This window comes from Maylandia zebra, linkage group LG4 (genome assembly GCF_041146795.1).
Source record: "Maylandia zebra isolate NMK-2024a linkage group LG4, Mzebra_GT3a, whole genome shotgun sequence".
NCBI classification, from domain to species: domain Eukaryota; kingdom Metazoa; phylum Chordata; class Actinopteri; order Cichliformes; family Cichlidae; genus Maylandia; species Maylandia zebra.
The window spans coordinates 17,243,050-17,257,842 of record NC_135170.1 but is presented as its reverse complement, the minus strand read 5'-3'; the positions used below and the strand labels follow the sequence as shown (position 1 = coordinate 17,257,842).

The 14,793-nt window shown below is 40.9% G+C and overlaps 1 protein-coding gene across 1 annotated transcript; it reads left to right on the top strand.

Moving 5' to 3' along the window:
- The first annotated feature begins 16 nt into the window (after nucleotides 1–16).
- Nucleotides 17–14,763, top strand: slc17a7a (solute carrier family 17 member 7a). The gene is made up of 13 exons (XM_004573705.5): nucleotides 17–148; nucleotides 6,620–6,872; nucleotides 7,621–7,739; nucleotides 7,936–8,050; nucleotides 8,140–8,227; nucleotides 8,441–8,527; nucleotides 8,719–8,861; nucleotides 8,958–9,107; nucleotides 9,288–9,420; nucleotides 10,129–10,239; nucleotides 11,585–11,712; nucleotides 11,837–11,906; nucleotides 11,990–14,763. The coding sequence occupies exons 1-13, from the start codon at nucleotides 87–89 to the stop codon at nucleotides 12,280–12,282; spliced, it is 1,752 nt and encodes a 583-aa protein (XP_004573762.1). The 5' UTR covers nucleotides 17–86; the 3' UTR covers nucleotides 12,283–14,763.
- The last annotated feature ends 30 nt before the right edge of the window (nucleotides 14,764–14,793 follow it).

Genomic DNA, 14,793 nt, shown 5'->3' with positions numbered 1-14,793 from the left:
AGAGAGAGAGAGAGAGACGCGAGCTCGGGCAGGACAGGAGGGCGCACGGGACATCAGCACACCGGCCGGGTCAAGGAGCTGCAAAGATGGAGATCCGACCAGACAGGTTTAAGGCGGTCGCGGGCAAAACTTTGGGGAAAATTCACAGGTACACTGATATTTCAAATGTTCTCAACTCACCCCGGATTTGTGCGCGTTTTTACGCCTTTTTTCTTGCAACACATATCAGTGCTGTTGGTGGCGGTGCTGTTGGTGCATCCGTCATCTCGCTCTCCTCCAAGCAGTAATTTTTAACACTTAAAAAGTTGGTTCTTTTTTTATTTTAATTGTAGAGGAATGTGTTGGGTTTAACCCTTCACAAAAAATAGCGACAGAAGTCCGCGTTTGCGCAGTAGGGAGTTTTGATTGTCACAAGTGAGAGGAGAAGTGTTTTATAATGGATGAAATCCATAATATTTTGAATAATTTGGTTTATTAGGAGGAAAAAACATGACACACTGTCGTCGCTGTAACAGAAGCCCATAACGGGTACTCCATAGTGTTACAGAAGTTATCAGTGAGAGAAAAAGAGTGTTTGTTCTTTCTTTCTTTGTGGTTTGATGCTTTATTGCATTTATGCTTTTTTTATTGTTTGCGCTTTTGTTCGATGTTGTGAGGCTCAAAGTGGTGTTGGAGAGAAGAAGAAAGTCTGGTTACATAATGTTTCCGTGCGTTATTGGCACGACCAGGCTGAATGAAAGCGCTGGCCAGATAAAACCGGAAAGTTTAAATCTTTAGTTTCCCGGTATAAATTACATTTCTTGCGCTCCAAATTGTTTTTGCCGTATGTTTTTTTTTCCTCTTTTAAATAATGTGACTTAAAAGATGATTTGCAGTTTTTTGTTTGTTTGATCGTCTTAAAGCGAAAGAAGGATTTCATTTTAATTGTTATGAAAACGTGTTTTGGATTATACTAAATGAATGAAATGAATAGAAACGACTGAAATACGGTGTGAATTTCTAAAGTTTTTTAATATTTCAGGCTGAGTTTTGAGTGACAGGCATATAAACTGTTATTTTAATAATCACCTGCGTGATAAAACACACAAAACCTTGTGGACACGTTTCCTTGAAACTGTGTTTTTCCACATCTATTTTTTTCCTACCTGACAATACAAACCAAATGATTATTGGTTGTTGCCATCAATTAAGAAAATTATATGTAGGTTAATTGAGACTGAAAATAATTGTTAGTTGCACCAATAAATAAGAAAGGTCGATATAAAAAAGACAACTATGTCACTGCTGCAGCCTGTATGGTACATAGTTTATGTCTTTGGAGGTGCATGCAGGTACTTATTTTAAAAAAAGAAAAGAAAGCTTCATAATCCTCTCTGATTATGAACATTTCAAAGTGCTGCATATGTGTAAATAAAGTACACATGAGTGTGAAAGTTGCTACACAGATTGATGTACTGATAATATTTCAGTTTAAAAATAAATAAATAAAAAAAAGGCAGATTAAAGACAATCATAGAACCTCATGCAATAACCATTGCTTTAAGCTTTGGCTCTCCCAGGATTTGAGGTAGCAACCAAACGTATAAATCCTGTCCTGAAATAGCCTGTTTTTGCAGTCCAGCTGTCGAGCCATGCAAATCCCTAAACTCTCCCCTCCCACTCATTCCATCCCATGCAAGCCATGTCACTTCCTCCAGCCACTGCCTCCTCCTCCTTCTTCCTCATCCTCCATCCATTGAGACACCAGCAGCTTTCAGCCTACTGGGGTCTCTTAAATCAACACACACATGCCTGTCTCGTTTCTCTCTTACTGTTCCACACATGCGCATCATCACCACAGCTGATTCCATGAGAGATGTGATGTGTTGGATTGGATTCAGGTTGACTTTAGTGGGCGTTTCCTCAGCTTAGCGTGACCTCGTGGTTTTATGCGGTTGCATGTGTCAAGTGCAGCCAAAGAATAAGAGAGCAGTGTGTTATGGTTTTGTGTATGCATGTGTGTATATAAAGCTGTATATGTGTGAATGCGTGGTGAAACTTGGGCATCCCTGCACTGTGTAAGCAGACGAGTGTGTCTGCGTGCAATCTCACCACCTCACAGACAAAACCGTGATCCCTCCTGATGAAAGCAGCCAGGAGTTCATCTATTATTTAAACATTTTCTCCATCAGAATGCATCTCCTGTTTCTATATTAAACTCCACTAGGTAAGCACAAACTTCAGCGCTGTAAGGTCACTCCACATCTCTGCTTACATTATTTGCTCTTTTATAACGTTTCCAGATGGATCCCCCAAATCTGGCTATTCTCACAGCTCTGCATGAAATATAATCACACAACTGCTTCTTGGTTTTAATTTGGGTTGTGTGCAAAAGTTACTAATAGTACCCCAAAGACGCTATCATAAAAATGCCTCGCTTCGATTTATTAAAAGACTTTTAAATGCATCTGCAGGATTGCTTGGCTACACAATGAGAGGCTGTGCTGTACTACATGTGAGGCAATACAGAATATGACAGGTAATCCATTTTTAATCCATCTTACTTGCAGTGGAGTGCATTTTTCAGCTACTACAGTTCAGTGTCATTGCAGAAGTGCTCTGAATAAAATTTTCAAATAACGGTGAAGCGAAAAAATAATTATTTGATATGTTTGCTTGTGGTGAAGCACAGGGAGGAAAGCATGCCATCATTTAATCCCAGCATTTAGCATTAGTTTTTGTATCATATGTAGGATGTCTTTGTCATGGATTTCCTGTTAGTCTTGATAAAGCTATGTCTAAGGAAAAAAGCAGGTTCAAGCTTGAACACAAAAGGCAAAATCTTACAAGACACCAAGTCCACATTTGAGACACTTCTGTGTTTCCTATTCTTATCTTTTATCCGTTCATCTGTCTCTGTTGTTTTGTGTGGAACATGGGCACAGGTTTGTGAAACAGTCTTCACAGATGACCAGAGATTCATCTACAATAGCTGTGCCACTTTGGAGAGTCAGCTGCAACGACTCAGCATGCCTGGTTTTTGGCAGCGATGCTGTCCATGCTGTCGATTTCAGCATTTAGTGTCTGCTTCACTTGTTCAGTTTGTGAGGAAATATTTTAATGTAAGCTAACACGTGGTTCGATTATCATATTACGACCCCGTGCAGCTCATTGTTGAAGTGTTGTTCTCTGGTGAATGTAGCGAGAAGTGTTGTGTGTGTGGAGACAGCACTCATACTGCGACTGAGTTATACTGTGTGAGTATTTAGATAATACGTCTATGAAGGTCACACGTGTAACTGTTAAACGTGTGTGTCTGTGTGTGTGTGTGTCAGCAGGAGAGAGAGAGAAAAAGTGGTGTGACAGGATGGGGAGGAGGGTGTCTCCCTGGGTGACACAGTCCCACCGAGACCCAATCTGTTCACTTCAGGGAGAGCGAGAGGCTCTCAAAGGATGGGAGAGGAGGGGGACAACAACAAAATCACTATTAAAACTACAAAGTGCTCGGAGAAAAAGTAAAAATCTAATCTTTAAGCTACTTTGCGTGCTCCAAAATGCTGAAATGAGACAAAAAAAAGAAGAAAAAGAAAAGGAATAAAATCAAGAATCAATTTAAGCTCACAAATATGGAGAAATAATCACCAGGGTGTCTGGTGTTATATAATATTTTTACTCCCTCGCTGTCTCACTCTCAGTCTCGATCATCCTCATATGAGAGGATTACACCGAATACTCTGTGAATTGGTGATTTTAATACAGAGTCTAATAAAGGCCCCGAGTCACCTGAGAGTCACTGTGATTTTATCAAAGCTGACAGAATATTACAGAATCAAAGTGTGCTTACAAACACTCACAGTTTAGCAACAACTGTTTTATTTTTTTATTGTTTTAAGGAGTTTCATATAACATACTTTTAATATATAATCAAATTTGTGTAACACCTTACACCAGTTAAACTCAAGAGGTATTGAAGTCTTCACGCTGGGGTTAAACAGGTTTTAGGACTTTGCTTCTTTTGTCTAGGTGAAAATCATGAGCTCTGTTTGAAGCGTGTGCCTCCACTGAGCCTGCTACTATTGTAATTATGATATTTCAGAGAGCCCCAGGTCGCAGGACTCCTGCCTGCTCATGCTCGCTTGCTCATTAATTGTTGACAGCTGAGACCAATCAGCTCCATCAGATGAGTGGAAGCAAGCAGTATTGTGAACCTGTGTCTCTTCTTCAACACAGAGCTGGTAAATTTTACCAGTCAGCATGTTAAGAAGTAAGAAGTTTGTGTATAAGAATCTTTTAAGTCTTTGCTTCTAAGCTGGAAATTCCCTTGCTTCAGCTTTGTACACGAACACAGGGGGTGAGGCTGCCTTTTAGTGGAAAGCATCTGTAATTAACGACCATTTTTTGCTGTGGGGTAGCCTCGTTAGCTCTTAGCATATGGGCAGGTGTCAAGCTGCAATCTGTCTTGAGGTTTAATGAGGATTCTCCTGCAGCCTTCACCAACTATGAGGGAGGAGCTCCACGCGGGGGGACAAGTCAGCACATTTGTTTAGCAGCAGGAGCGTGAACAACTGATTCAACAAATTTATGTGCACGACTTTGCTTCTGTCGTGCGTCGCCCTTTTCAATGCTTCCAGGATTTGGTTGCAGTTTTTTAATTTCTTGTATTTGATCCACTGGGAAACACATTGCAAATCACGTCCTTAGGTCAGGACACTTTGTGTGAAAGGTCAGCAATGAACACATGATGGTCCCATTTCCAAGTCAGTCAGATGGGCCATTCTATAAAAATGTAGACCATTAACTAACAGGTGAGGCACAACCTGAAATTTTGCAGCTTGACGCAAAAGCTGAAAAAGGCTTTCTGAGTTACAGAAGGACTAAAAAACATGACCAGCATGAACTCAACAGCGTGCCGTGATAGAGGGAGAAACGTGCTGAATCGTGCCCAGCAGAGTCAGTCTGTCCATCCATATTCATTTCCGGAAGTAAATCATTTTTGTAATCCTAATCTTAGTGTAGTGACAGATTAAGAGGGAGGGAGGGAGATGGGATGCAGCCTCTCTAATCTCTCACAAATTCCAAAAATGTTGCTTTCCATTGTGTTTTCTGTTATCTACTGAAGAGTAGAATATTTCTTTATGTAGGCAGTTTTAATTATACTCGTAATTGCACTGACCTGTCTTCTTGTCTTGCGTTTTAGTTTGTTTTTGACAGATTGCATGGATGCATATCGAGATTATACAGAGTGTGCTGTGTGCAAAAGGGGGAGGGAGTGGAATTCACACGCATAACTAAAATAAATATAATGACAGCGGTGGATGACAGACGGACAAATGGTGGCAGATTGTGGTGTAAAAGCTGGAGTAAATAATTTATCTAAAAAAAAAAAAAGGTCAATAATTAATCAGCATCAGAGGCTGACTTGTCTCGACTTTGCACACTTGCTTTCTAACCTTGTTTAAGCCCCGACCTCCAATGAAACGCTATCTTTAAAACACAACCATCGTCACCTCGCCAGCCTGACCCCCGTGTTGATTGTGCTTTTTTCTGTGCACGATTCTCCAGCTCACTGGCTAACTGGATCACCTCAATGGAAAGTGGATGGCGGACACATGATTCGCTCTGCTGCGAACTCAAATTTAACAGACAGTGAACACTGATATATACATTCACTGAAAAAATGGTGACACTTTGTCTAATGTATATCTGTAGGTGTTGTTTACTTAAATCTGATGGAAGTGTGTGTGTTTTTGTTGTGAGTATGAAGGTTGTAATACACAGATGGCTGCTCTCTGACTTCTCTGTATGACTTCTGTTGAGGGGATGCTCGACATGTTGTTTTACAAAAATGGTCACACAAACTGAACAATAGCCTGGAAAACAAGCAGATCACCTCACATGGGCTAAAACCATGGGATTTTAAGCGGTTAAAAAACAAGCAAACACATTTTAGACACTTGCACCCCTGTCTTTGCAGCTCGGTAAAGTGTAACTCCTTAAAAGCTGATTTCCTACAAAAGTTCCTTTTGTAGTTTTAAACATAATGCTAATTTGTTAAGCAGATTCGGCTGAATGATGTCATAAAAAATGAAGGCATTTAGTGGTGAGGACACTATCAGAGTGAGAGGACCAGTAGGTTCCTTGGATCCTGAAGCAGAGACGACGCGGCTGTCGTAGCTCCTCGGCTTGTGACAGCTGCTTCCACACACTGGGACGTGCTGAGTCAGGCGTGACCCCGGTGTGGAGCATGATGTCAGCCTGGAGGAGTGCGTTTGTAGGAGGAAAAAGAGAGAGAGAGTGCAAAATCTTTGCAGTTTAAAACATGCATGAAGAAAAGATGCAAACTCTTTGTCACAGGCTCAAAATAATCTGGTAACTCCCGGTGATGTCAGCATGGAAGCTGGAGACTGAACCTTTCATAGCTCCTTTCTAAAGGAAGCTCACACTTTTGTGTTCCTGCTTTTTTTTTTTTTGCAGTTTTACTTTGATTTGTTAGATCAGATCATCTGTGAGGCTAGGCATAAAGATCACCGAGGCATCGATTTCATTGCAGCACATTATAATACACAGAATTTTGTCTTTTGCACCATTTTGTTCACTTTTACCCCAAAAGCCTAACACATATTCTGCTGTCTCCCATCAGGCTGATTGAGAAACGGCAGCCAAATGGAGAAACTATTGAGCTGTCGGCGGAGGGTCGTCCTGAGCTGGTGGAGGAGAAGGAGCTGCCTGTGGTGGACTGCACCTGCTTCGGCCTGCCCCGGCGGTACATCATCGCCATCCTGTCTGGCCTGGGCTTCTGCATCTCCTTTGGCATCAGGTGCAACCTAGGTGTGGCCATTGTAAGCATGGTCAATGATCATACTGTCTACAAAGGCAACAAGGAAGTACTTGTGGTGAGTAGCAGAAGAGAAATTAAAACTTCTGTGCCTTTATTGACCTACTTTATGAATTTGATATTAAGCCACATCTGCAATAATTGTGTTGGAACACAGGTAACATGCAGTATTTTCACAGTACCAATGAAAGTTACTGTCTTAAGTCTTTTTCTGTGGGATCACTTTAAATCTTCATTGGACTATATCTAATGGTTTATATTAATCACAGTATGCAGTGTGTTGTATTGAGGCTATCCCTTTTACAATGTAGTTGGTTGGAGAAGAATAAAATTTTGTAATTATGTAACTTTTTAAATGACTTGATAAGTCATAATAAGTAGTGTCATGTATTAGAGTATTAGACTAAAGCTGAAAAGTTCTATTAAGGCGTTTTGATGTTGGCATCATCTTAACTGCTGATAAACAAACTTTACTTTGTGTAGTGATATCAAATTTTCTAAAGTCCTGCAGTCTAGGCCAGCTCTGTGCCAGCTTGCCTTGGCTGTGGTTCAGGAGTTAAAACAGTTCATCCACCAATCGAAATGTTGTTAGTCGATTCCCCAGCTACTCAGGTCTGCACGTCGAAGTATCCTTGAGCAAGATACTGAACCATTGGTTCTATTTAATGTATTTATCAGGGACATCCAACTCGTGGGCTTTGTGGTTGGGGATGATGAACCAGAGTTGCCCTTGACCTTAAGTTTTCAAGGTAATCTCCTCTGTTGTGAAGTGAGCTAAAGTCATATAATTTTTTTCTTCTCTCCAGGCTGCACAGTTCACCTGGGATCCAGAGACAGTGGGGATGATTCACGGCTCCTTCTTCTGGGGCTACATCGTCACACAAATCCCGGGTGGCTTTATATGTCAAAAATTTGCAGCAAACAGGTTAATATCTCCACATTTATGGTGTCAGATCTGGTTGAATTTGCATACATGCTAGGTGTGGAAAAAAGAATAATTTGAATCAGAACAGTAAGAGGCAAAGCAGCTGAACCAGCATTCATAGAAAATGCCAGTATTGGGATGTATTGGGATTTTTTCATGTTCTGATGCCAGTGTTACTGTCCTTTGTGTTTTTAAGAGTTTTCGGCTTTGCCATCGTGGCCACATCGACGCTCAACATGCTGATTCCATCTGCCGCTCGCTGCCATTACAGCTGCGTCATACTTGTCAGGATATGCCAGGGCCTTGTAGAGGTAAATATGAGTTTTTGTCCACATCTGGACTCTGTGTAGGACTATTCCCACATGCACAGGTGTTTCCCTGACCGTATTCTATCCTTTAGGGCGTATCATACCCAGCCTGTCATGGGATCTGGGCCAAGTGGGCACCTCCTCTTGAGCGAAGTCGATTAGCCACGACAGCTTTTTGTGGTAATGTCAGCTTCCTGTCACCTCACAGATCAGTATCTACAATGTCTGCACAGGTTCTGTGGGTTTGAAGACACGTTTGTGATGAAACTGCTAGAAGTTCATCTAACGTTTAAGAGTTTAAAAAGACTATGATGGATCTAAAACATGTTGAGTGCAAGAAAGAAAGATATAAACAGGGTTTGTGCCTTCTTTGTGTGTGTGTTGTCTTAACAGGATCCTATGCTGGGGCAGTGGTGGCCATGCCTTTAGCTGGGATACTGGTGCAATACACTGGGTGGCCTTCTGTATTTTATGTCTATGGTTAGTACAAATATGTGTTATGTTACTTTTATTACTATCTTTCTCACCAAGACTGCTCATGCAAATTTCCCTAAATGTCCACTATTTGATTCTCTTTAAATTTCCACAACTCCTTTAAATTCTCGTTCTCTCTTAAATGTTCTCTTTGTCTCCTATGTCTGTGTCTTTCTTTCTCTCTCTCCCTCTCCCAGGCAGCTTTGGGATATTCTGGTATTTGTTTTGGATTCTGGTGTCATACGAGAGTCCTGCAGCCCATCCCACCATCTCACCAGAGGAGAGGAAATACATTGAAGATGCGATCGGAGAGTCTGCATCATTTCTCAATCCCCTTCAAGTATGTGTATTTAGACCCATGCACTTGGCTGAGTCTGCAGTTCTTAATTGGTGGAGTTGGTGCATATCATTAATATCTTATTACTTTTTGTGGTAGAAATTTAAAACCCCGTGGAAACACTTCTTCACCTCCATGCCAGTCTATGCCATTATTGTGGCCAACTTCTGCAGGAGCTGGACCTTCTACCTGCTGCTCATCAGCCAGCCGGCCTACTTTGAAGAAGTCTTTGGCTTTGAGATCAGCAAGGTGAGTTAGCATGGCATCCAAGCTGTAGGGTCAAAGCAAGTAAAACTGTAATTTTCCCACTTGGTCAGGACAAATTTGAACATCTCATCATCCTCCCTTCATTTTCCCCCCAAAAACACTATTTTTGCCTTTTTCACGCACATGTACACACTGTCTGCCTCTCCTATACATGACTTTCAGGTGGGCATAGTGTCAGCTTTGCCCCATCTGGTGATGACAATCATCGTGCCTATTGGGGGCCAGTTGGCTGACTACTTGAGAACCCACAACCTGATGTCCACCACCAACGTCAGGAAGCTCATGAACTGTGGAGGTGAGGCTATCAAACATAAGAGCATGGCTTATGGTTTATGAGCAGAAACTAAATAACTCTATACAGCTCTGGTGAACCGTCTTAGTTGGCCAACAGAGCCTATTAAATGGGTATGAGGGTACCATAATTCTCTGACTCTGCAATTGTCACCTGACACTCCTCCCAGAGCACCAAGGTCTACGAACCAACTGCTCTTAAATATCTTTAGACCGTGGCTCAGAAAACGGACAAATTATTATTTCACTAAAACTTCATCCTATTATCAGCTGGAAATTATAATAGCATTTCATTTTTGCTGCAGAAATGGCTGCAAAAAGTTAAACAATTCTTTCAGTACTTTCTGACACATCACAGTGATTAAAGCTAAATTAGAAGCATTGCAAAAATAAATAAATAAATGTGTAAAGATGAACTTATTAATGATGCTGTAGTTCTCCTAAAATTAAACATATGAAACTATGCTGTCAGTTGTGGGGCATTTAGCAGCTTGCAGTTAGAATATTTAAAGTGCAGTAGCTGCCAGCATTAGAAGCAAATTAATATTTCAGCACAACTTAAAGGTCAAATCAGCGTGTGCATAAACACGTGTACAGCTTCAAACACTGAAAATTACGGCATATTGGCACTGCCTTGACTGTAACAACAGGGTTTGTTATTAGTGTTCGTAATTCCTTTGTGTTGATGTGGATTTCTTTGGAATTTCCACAGGTTTTGGGATGGAAGCCACCCTCCTGCTGGTGGTGGGCTACTCTCACACAAAGGGTATTGCCATCTCCTTCTTGGTCCTGGCGGTGGGATTCAGTGGATTTGCTATCTCAGGTAATCTATGTTCTAAACATGTAAGGTGAAAACCTGACTTGTCGTGTTACTGTTGCTACATGAAGGTGATAGTAAGGTTTAATGAGAGACAATGGAATTTTAAGTATTGCTTTAAATGTGAGCAGGACAGCGGTAAATCAAGTGTTTTGGATAGTTATAAGTGAGGAAGAGACTGGAAAGAGAACAGGGCAGACACACTGCAAAGGACCAAGGGTCAGAATCGAGCCCAGGCCTCGTGGGGTGTGTTAACCTGCTCAACTACTGAGCTAAACTGGTTCCCGTTAAAGTTTTAACTTAAAAGTATGAAAATGACACATTTTCTAGATTCTGTTGACATGTGTTGCCCTACTTACATTTTCCCAAATGTTTCCAACAATATTTAAAAACAAAGAAATCTGCACAATGGTTTATTTAATTTTGTTGTGTGTCATCTCCCCTTTACTCATCCCAGCCATTGTTTTATAGTCACAGCACCTGGGAACTTTGCAGTCATAGAGTCAACCACGAGCTCCTCTGTATAACAAAGTATACAGAGTGAAATTTGGGGCCATCTGTTTGATAGATGAAGCTTGGCTAAAATTGTGTCATGCAACAGGACAATGAACAGAAAATCTGCAACAGAATGGCTGAAAAATAAAGAAAGAAATGATCTTGAATGGTTCAGTCAAAGTCCACGCTTCAACCTGAAAGCATTGCTGTGGTGAGACATTAGGAGAGGTGTGTATGAATCAGTTGATGCGAATCACAATTAACTTTGTAAAGTTATAAAGAACAGTTGGGCCAAAATTCCTCCACATTGATGTGAGAGACTGATGAAGTCATAAGAAAATTGTTATTTCATGTTATTGCTTTTGAAGGTTTTCACAGTATTATAAAATCCTGTTAAAAATGTTCCAATTTACATGACTGTAAATGAATTTGCCATATTAGTTAGCTAGGTTAAGTTTGTTTAATGGTAATTTACCAATCAAAATTAATGAGTTTTGACAGTTTGATTACAATAAAGCTACATAATGAGAATAAAACTTGACATTGATAGGACTTTAAAATATGACCTAATTTGCAAACATGAGTCTGTCAGTCAGCTGTAGTGTTTTCATTGGCAGCATAGACTGTATATCAAAGATGGACATGGCATCCCCAGTTGGTTTGTGGATGACAAGCTGTGCCCGCTACTACCTGGAAATGGCTTTATATTTCACACACAGACAGATATTAGATCATTATCTTATTAAACTGTTTGAAGTGAACGTCGTTAAGACGAAAATGTGTTTTTAAAAAATGATATCATTTTTTCTATCCCCTAAGTGTAAAAATCATTCTGTGTTTTTGCTCTTTCACTCAGGGTTTAATGTCAATCACTTGGATATTGCGCCTCGATATGCCAGCATACTGATGGGCATTTCGAACGGAGTGGGAACGTTATCTGGAATGGTGTGTCCTCTCATAGTTGGTGCCATGACCAAACACAAGGTGACTCATTCACGTGTATCAACAAAGCTGAGCATAAAGCTCAAGATGTTTAATGAGTAAAGACACACCAGGGAGACTTGTTCTTGTTCTTTCTTGTGCTAAAATACCTTTTGAATCATTTCAGACGCGTGAGGAGTGGCAGTACGTCTTCCTTATAGCCTCACTTGTTCATTATGGAGGAGTGGTTTTCTATGGTAGGACTTTGGCTCTACAGTGTTTTGTAACGCATCTCTAAAATATCGCAGTTTCATTGCTGATCTGTTTTCTTCTTCACTAGGACTCTTTGCATCAGGAGAAAAGCAGCCTTGGGCAGACATAGAGGACACAAGTGAGGAGAAGTGCGGTATAATCGACGAGGATGAACTGGCCAATGAAACAGAAGAGATGTACCGTGGAGGGGGGCAGTACGGAGCCATAAGCCAATCGGGGGCTGGTTTCAACGGTGGAGGAGGAGGAGGAGGAGCAGGGTCAGGATGGGTGACAGACTGGGATAAGTCTGAGGAGTATGTGCAGCCGCCCGGATATAACTCCTACATGTACGGGGGAGAAGTAGAGAAGGAGCTCACATAGAAGACTGACGTGACACAAGTTTTAAAAAATAATAATAACAAGATAAAAAAAATGAAAGAGGAAGGGTGTTTCTGGAGAACGACTGCAAGAGAGTCACTGAACAGACCTGCTGTGTGCTTCTTAAAATTTATAGCAGCACATATCAAAAGAGTGGATCAGATTCATTCCACTGTAGGTGTGTGTGTTTGTGTGTGTGTGAGACAGAGAGAGAGAGACAGTGTGCGTGTGCAAGCATGTGCATGCAGAGTGCTAAATTTACACAAAAAAACTGATTTCATCTTCATCAGAACTCATCTTACATCCTGATGCTGATGCTCATTGTGATTGGTCAGGAGTTCTGTATCCGCAACTAGGAGATCCTGTGTGTGTGTGTGTGTGTGTGTGTGTGTGTGTGTGTGTGTGTGTGTGTGTGTGTTTGTGAGATAGAGAGAGAGAGAGAGAAATGATTTAACTCTGCTATGAATGTTGGTCTCTGGCGGCTTCATTATCCAAGCTGGAGAATCATACACTGAGGCAACAGAATCACCTTTTAATGGGACTTTTTTCAGCAAAATGGAAAAGAATGAGATGAGGCAATACACACAAACATGCCGAGGTGAAATAAGATATTTGCAATCAGCAATAATGTGATATTCAACAAAGAGTGAGTATACTCTGAGGAACCAACTAGTGGATGGTGGAAATTCATTTTTTCGACAACTTTAGCCCCAAACTGGACAGGAATTGAGAGGACTTTGGGACATTGAAAGAAATCAGAAGCTTTAAATCTTCCAGATTTCTGTTTTTGGAACACTTTCTAAAAGCCTTTGTGGACAAATGGTAAATTAACAGCTGATTAAATTATAATTAATTGTGTGTGTGAGAGAGAGAGAGAGAGAGAGAGAGACAGAAAGAGCGAGAGAGTTGTGGGCCTGTATAGCAACTTGCTGAAGCCACTGGGATTGTGTTGTTTTTAATTTTTTATGTGTGAGTCATGCATTTACTTTTATTTTGCTGGGAAAGCACCTTCAGAGCCTCAGTTTTAAAAACCTCACACTTCTATTCAATGCAGAATTCATCACCAAATCCAAGCTCTCAAAGCTCCCAGATAAACTAAACAGACGCCACCAGCCACGACGCCACTGAGTTTAACTTTCAAACTTCCTAATCAAAGTGAAAAGAAAAAAGGTGCTTAGGTGTTGTAAAGTTGTACGTAGATGAGTGTAAAGCTGTAAAACTTCCCTTCACCTGTGTGCTTGACTTTGCCGCCTACAGTTTCTCACTGCATCTCATGTCCAGCCACGCTTACAGGTCACAGTCGCCAGTAATCATCTGACAATTCCCACTTTCTATTCAGTGTGTATAGTCTCCCTCAGCTTGGTACATATTTATAACACTCCCAGGCCTCGCAGCACTTTCTGTTTATGCCTTTTCTTGTTTCTCTGGCAGCCTCTCCCTCCATTTTTCCTCCTTGTCTTATCTTTCTCTCAACATCAGTCGTGTTTGTGCGGGTAAATCCAAGCTTTTCAGATCGACTGTGTGTGTCTGTGTGTGTGTGACAGCAAGTGTGCTGTTGTGTTGGGTGCAGGTGCTGAAAAGTTGTGCAGTGAGCATATTTAATGGACACAGTGGTGCAGTACTGTGCCAGCCCTCATATTTTCCCTTTTACACACAAACACACACAGGGGGGCTAATTTCATGCGAGTGCACAGTGAATCGTGCAGACAGAGTTTGATAGGCGAACATTATTAGAGAATGTGTGAAGTTCAGCTTCACTTATATCTTGTAAGAGTAGAGAACCTCAGCTTCCTGCCTGTCAAGCGCACTGGCAGCTGGGAAATGGAGTACAGTCACATACGGGCGAGGTAATCTGTAGTAGTACTGGACTTGTGTACACACAGACACACACACACACACCACTCCTGCATCTGTTCGTGCTGACAGACAGTACATCTGTTGGTGGTACTCAGTGGGTCATGTTTGCGAGATAAAACTGCAGTGCTGGACTGTTTAAAAAGGACGTGTTTGATTCACTTGGGGGTTTAGTTTTTAAATGTGTTGCTGTGTCGAATAATTACAAGAAAAAAAGTGCAAAAGGTCAGTTGCCATTTTTTGAGTGAAAAGTCTTAAAGACGTGAATGATGATAACTGTGAACAAGTTCATTTTGTGCGTGTTGTATCAGTGTATCTTTGATCTGCTTTTTTCTTCTTTGTCTCAGTTTATGGCTGCTCCAATGTTTTCCTTCCCATCCTCAATGAAATGTGTGGTTATCTGGTGGGATTTGGTGTAAAAAAAAAAAAATTAAAAAGACAAGAAAAGATCTGTATTTAAAAATGCAAATATATGGAAAATATTTTATGTAAAAAAGTGTACATGTGAGATAACCTTGTGTATAATAAAATTCAAGCAATTTAAGATGATGTCACTATTTCAGTGCAATTGTGTCATCGGGATTTTATCACCTAAAACATGATGACGCATTAAAATGGTGTTGGTTTTCAGATTGTCGGTGCTTTGTCTTTCACTCTCTC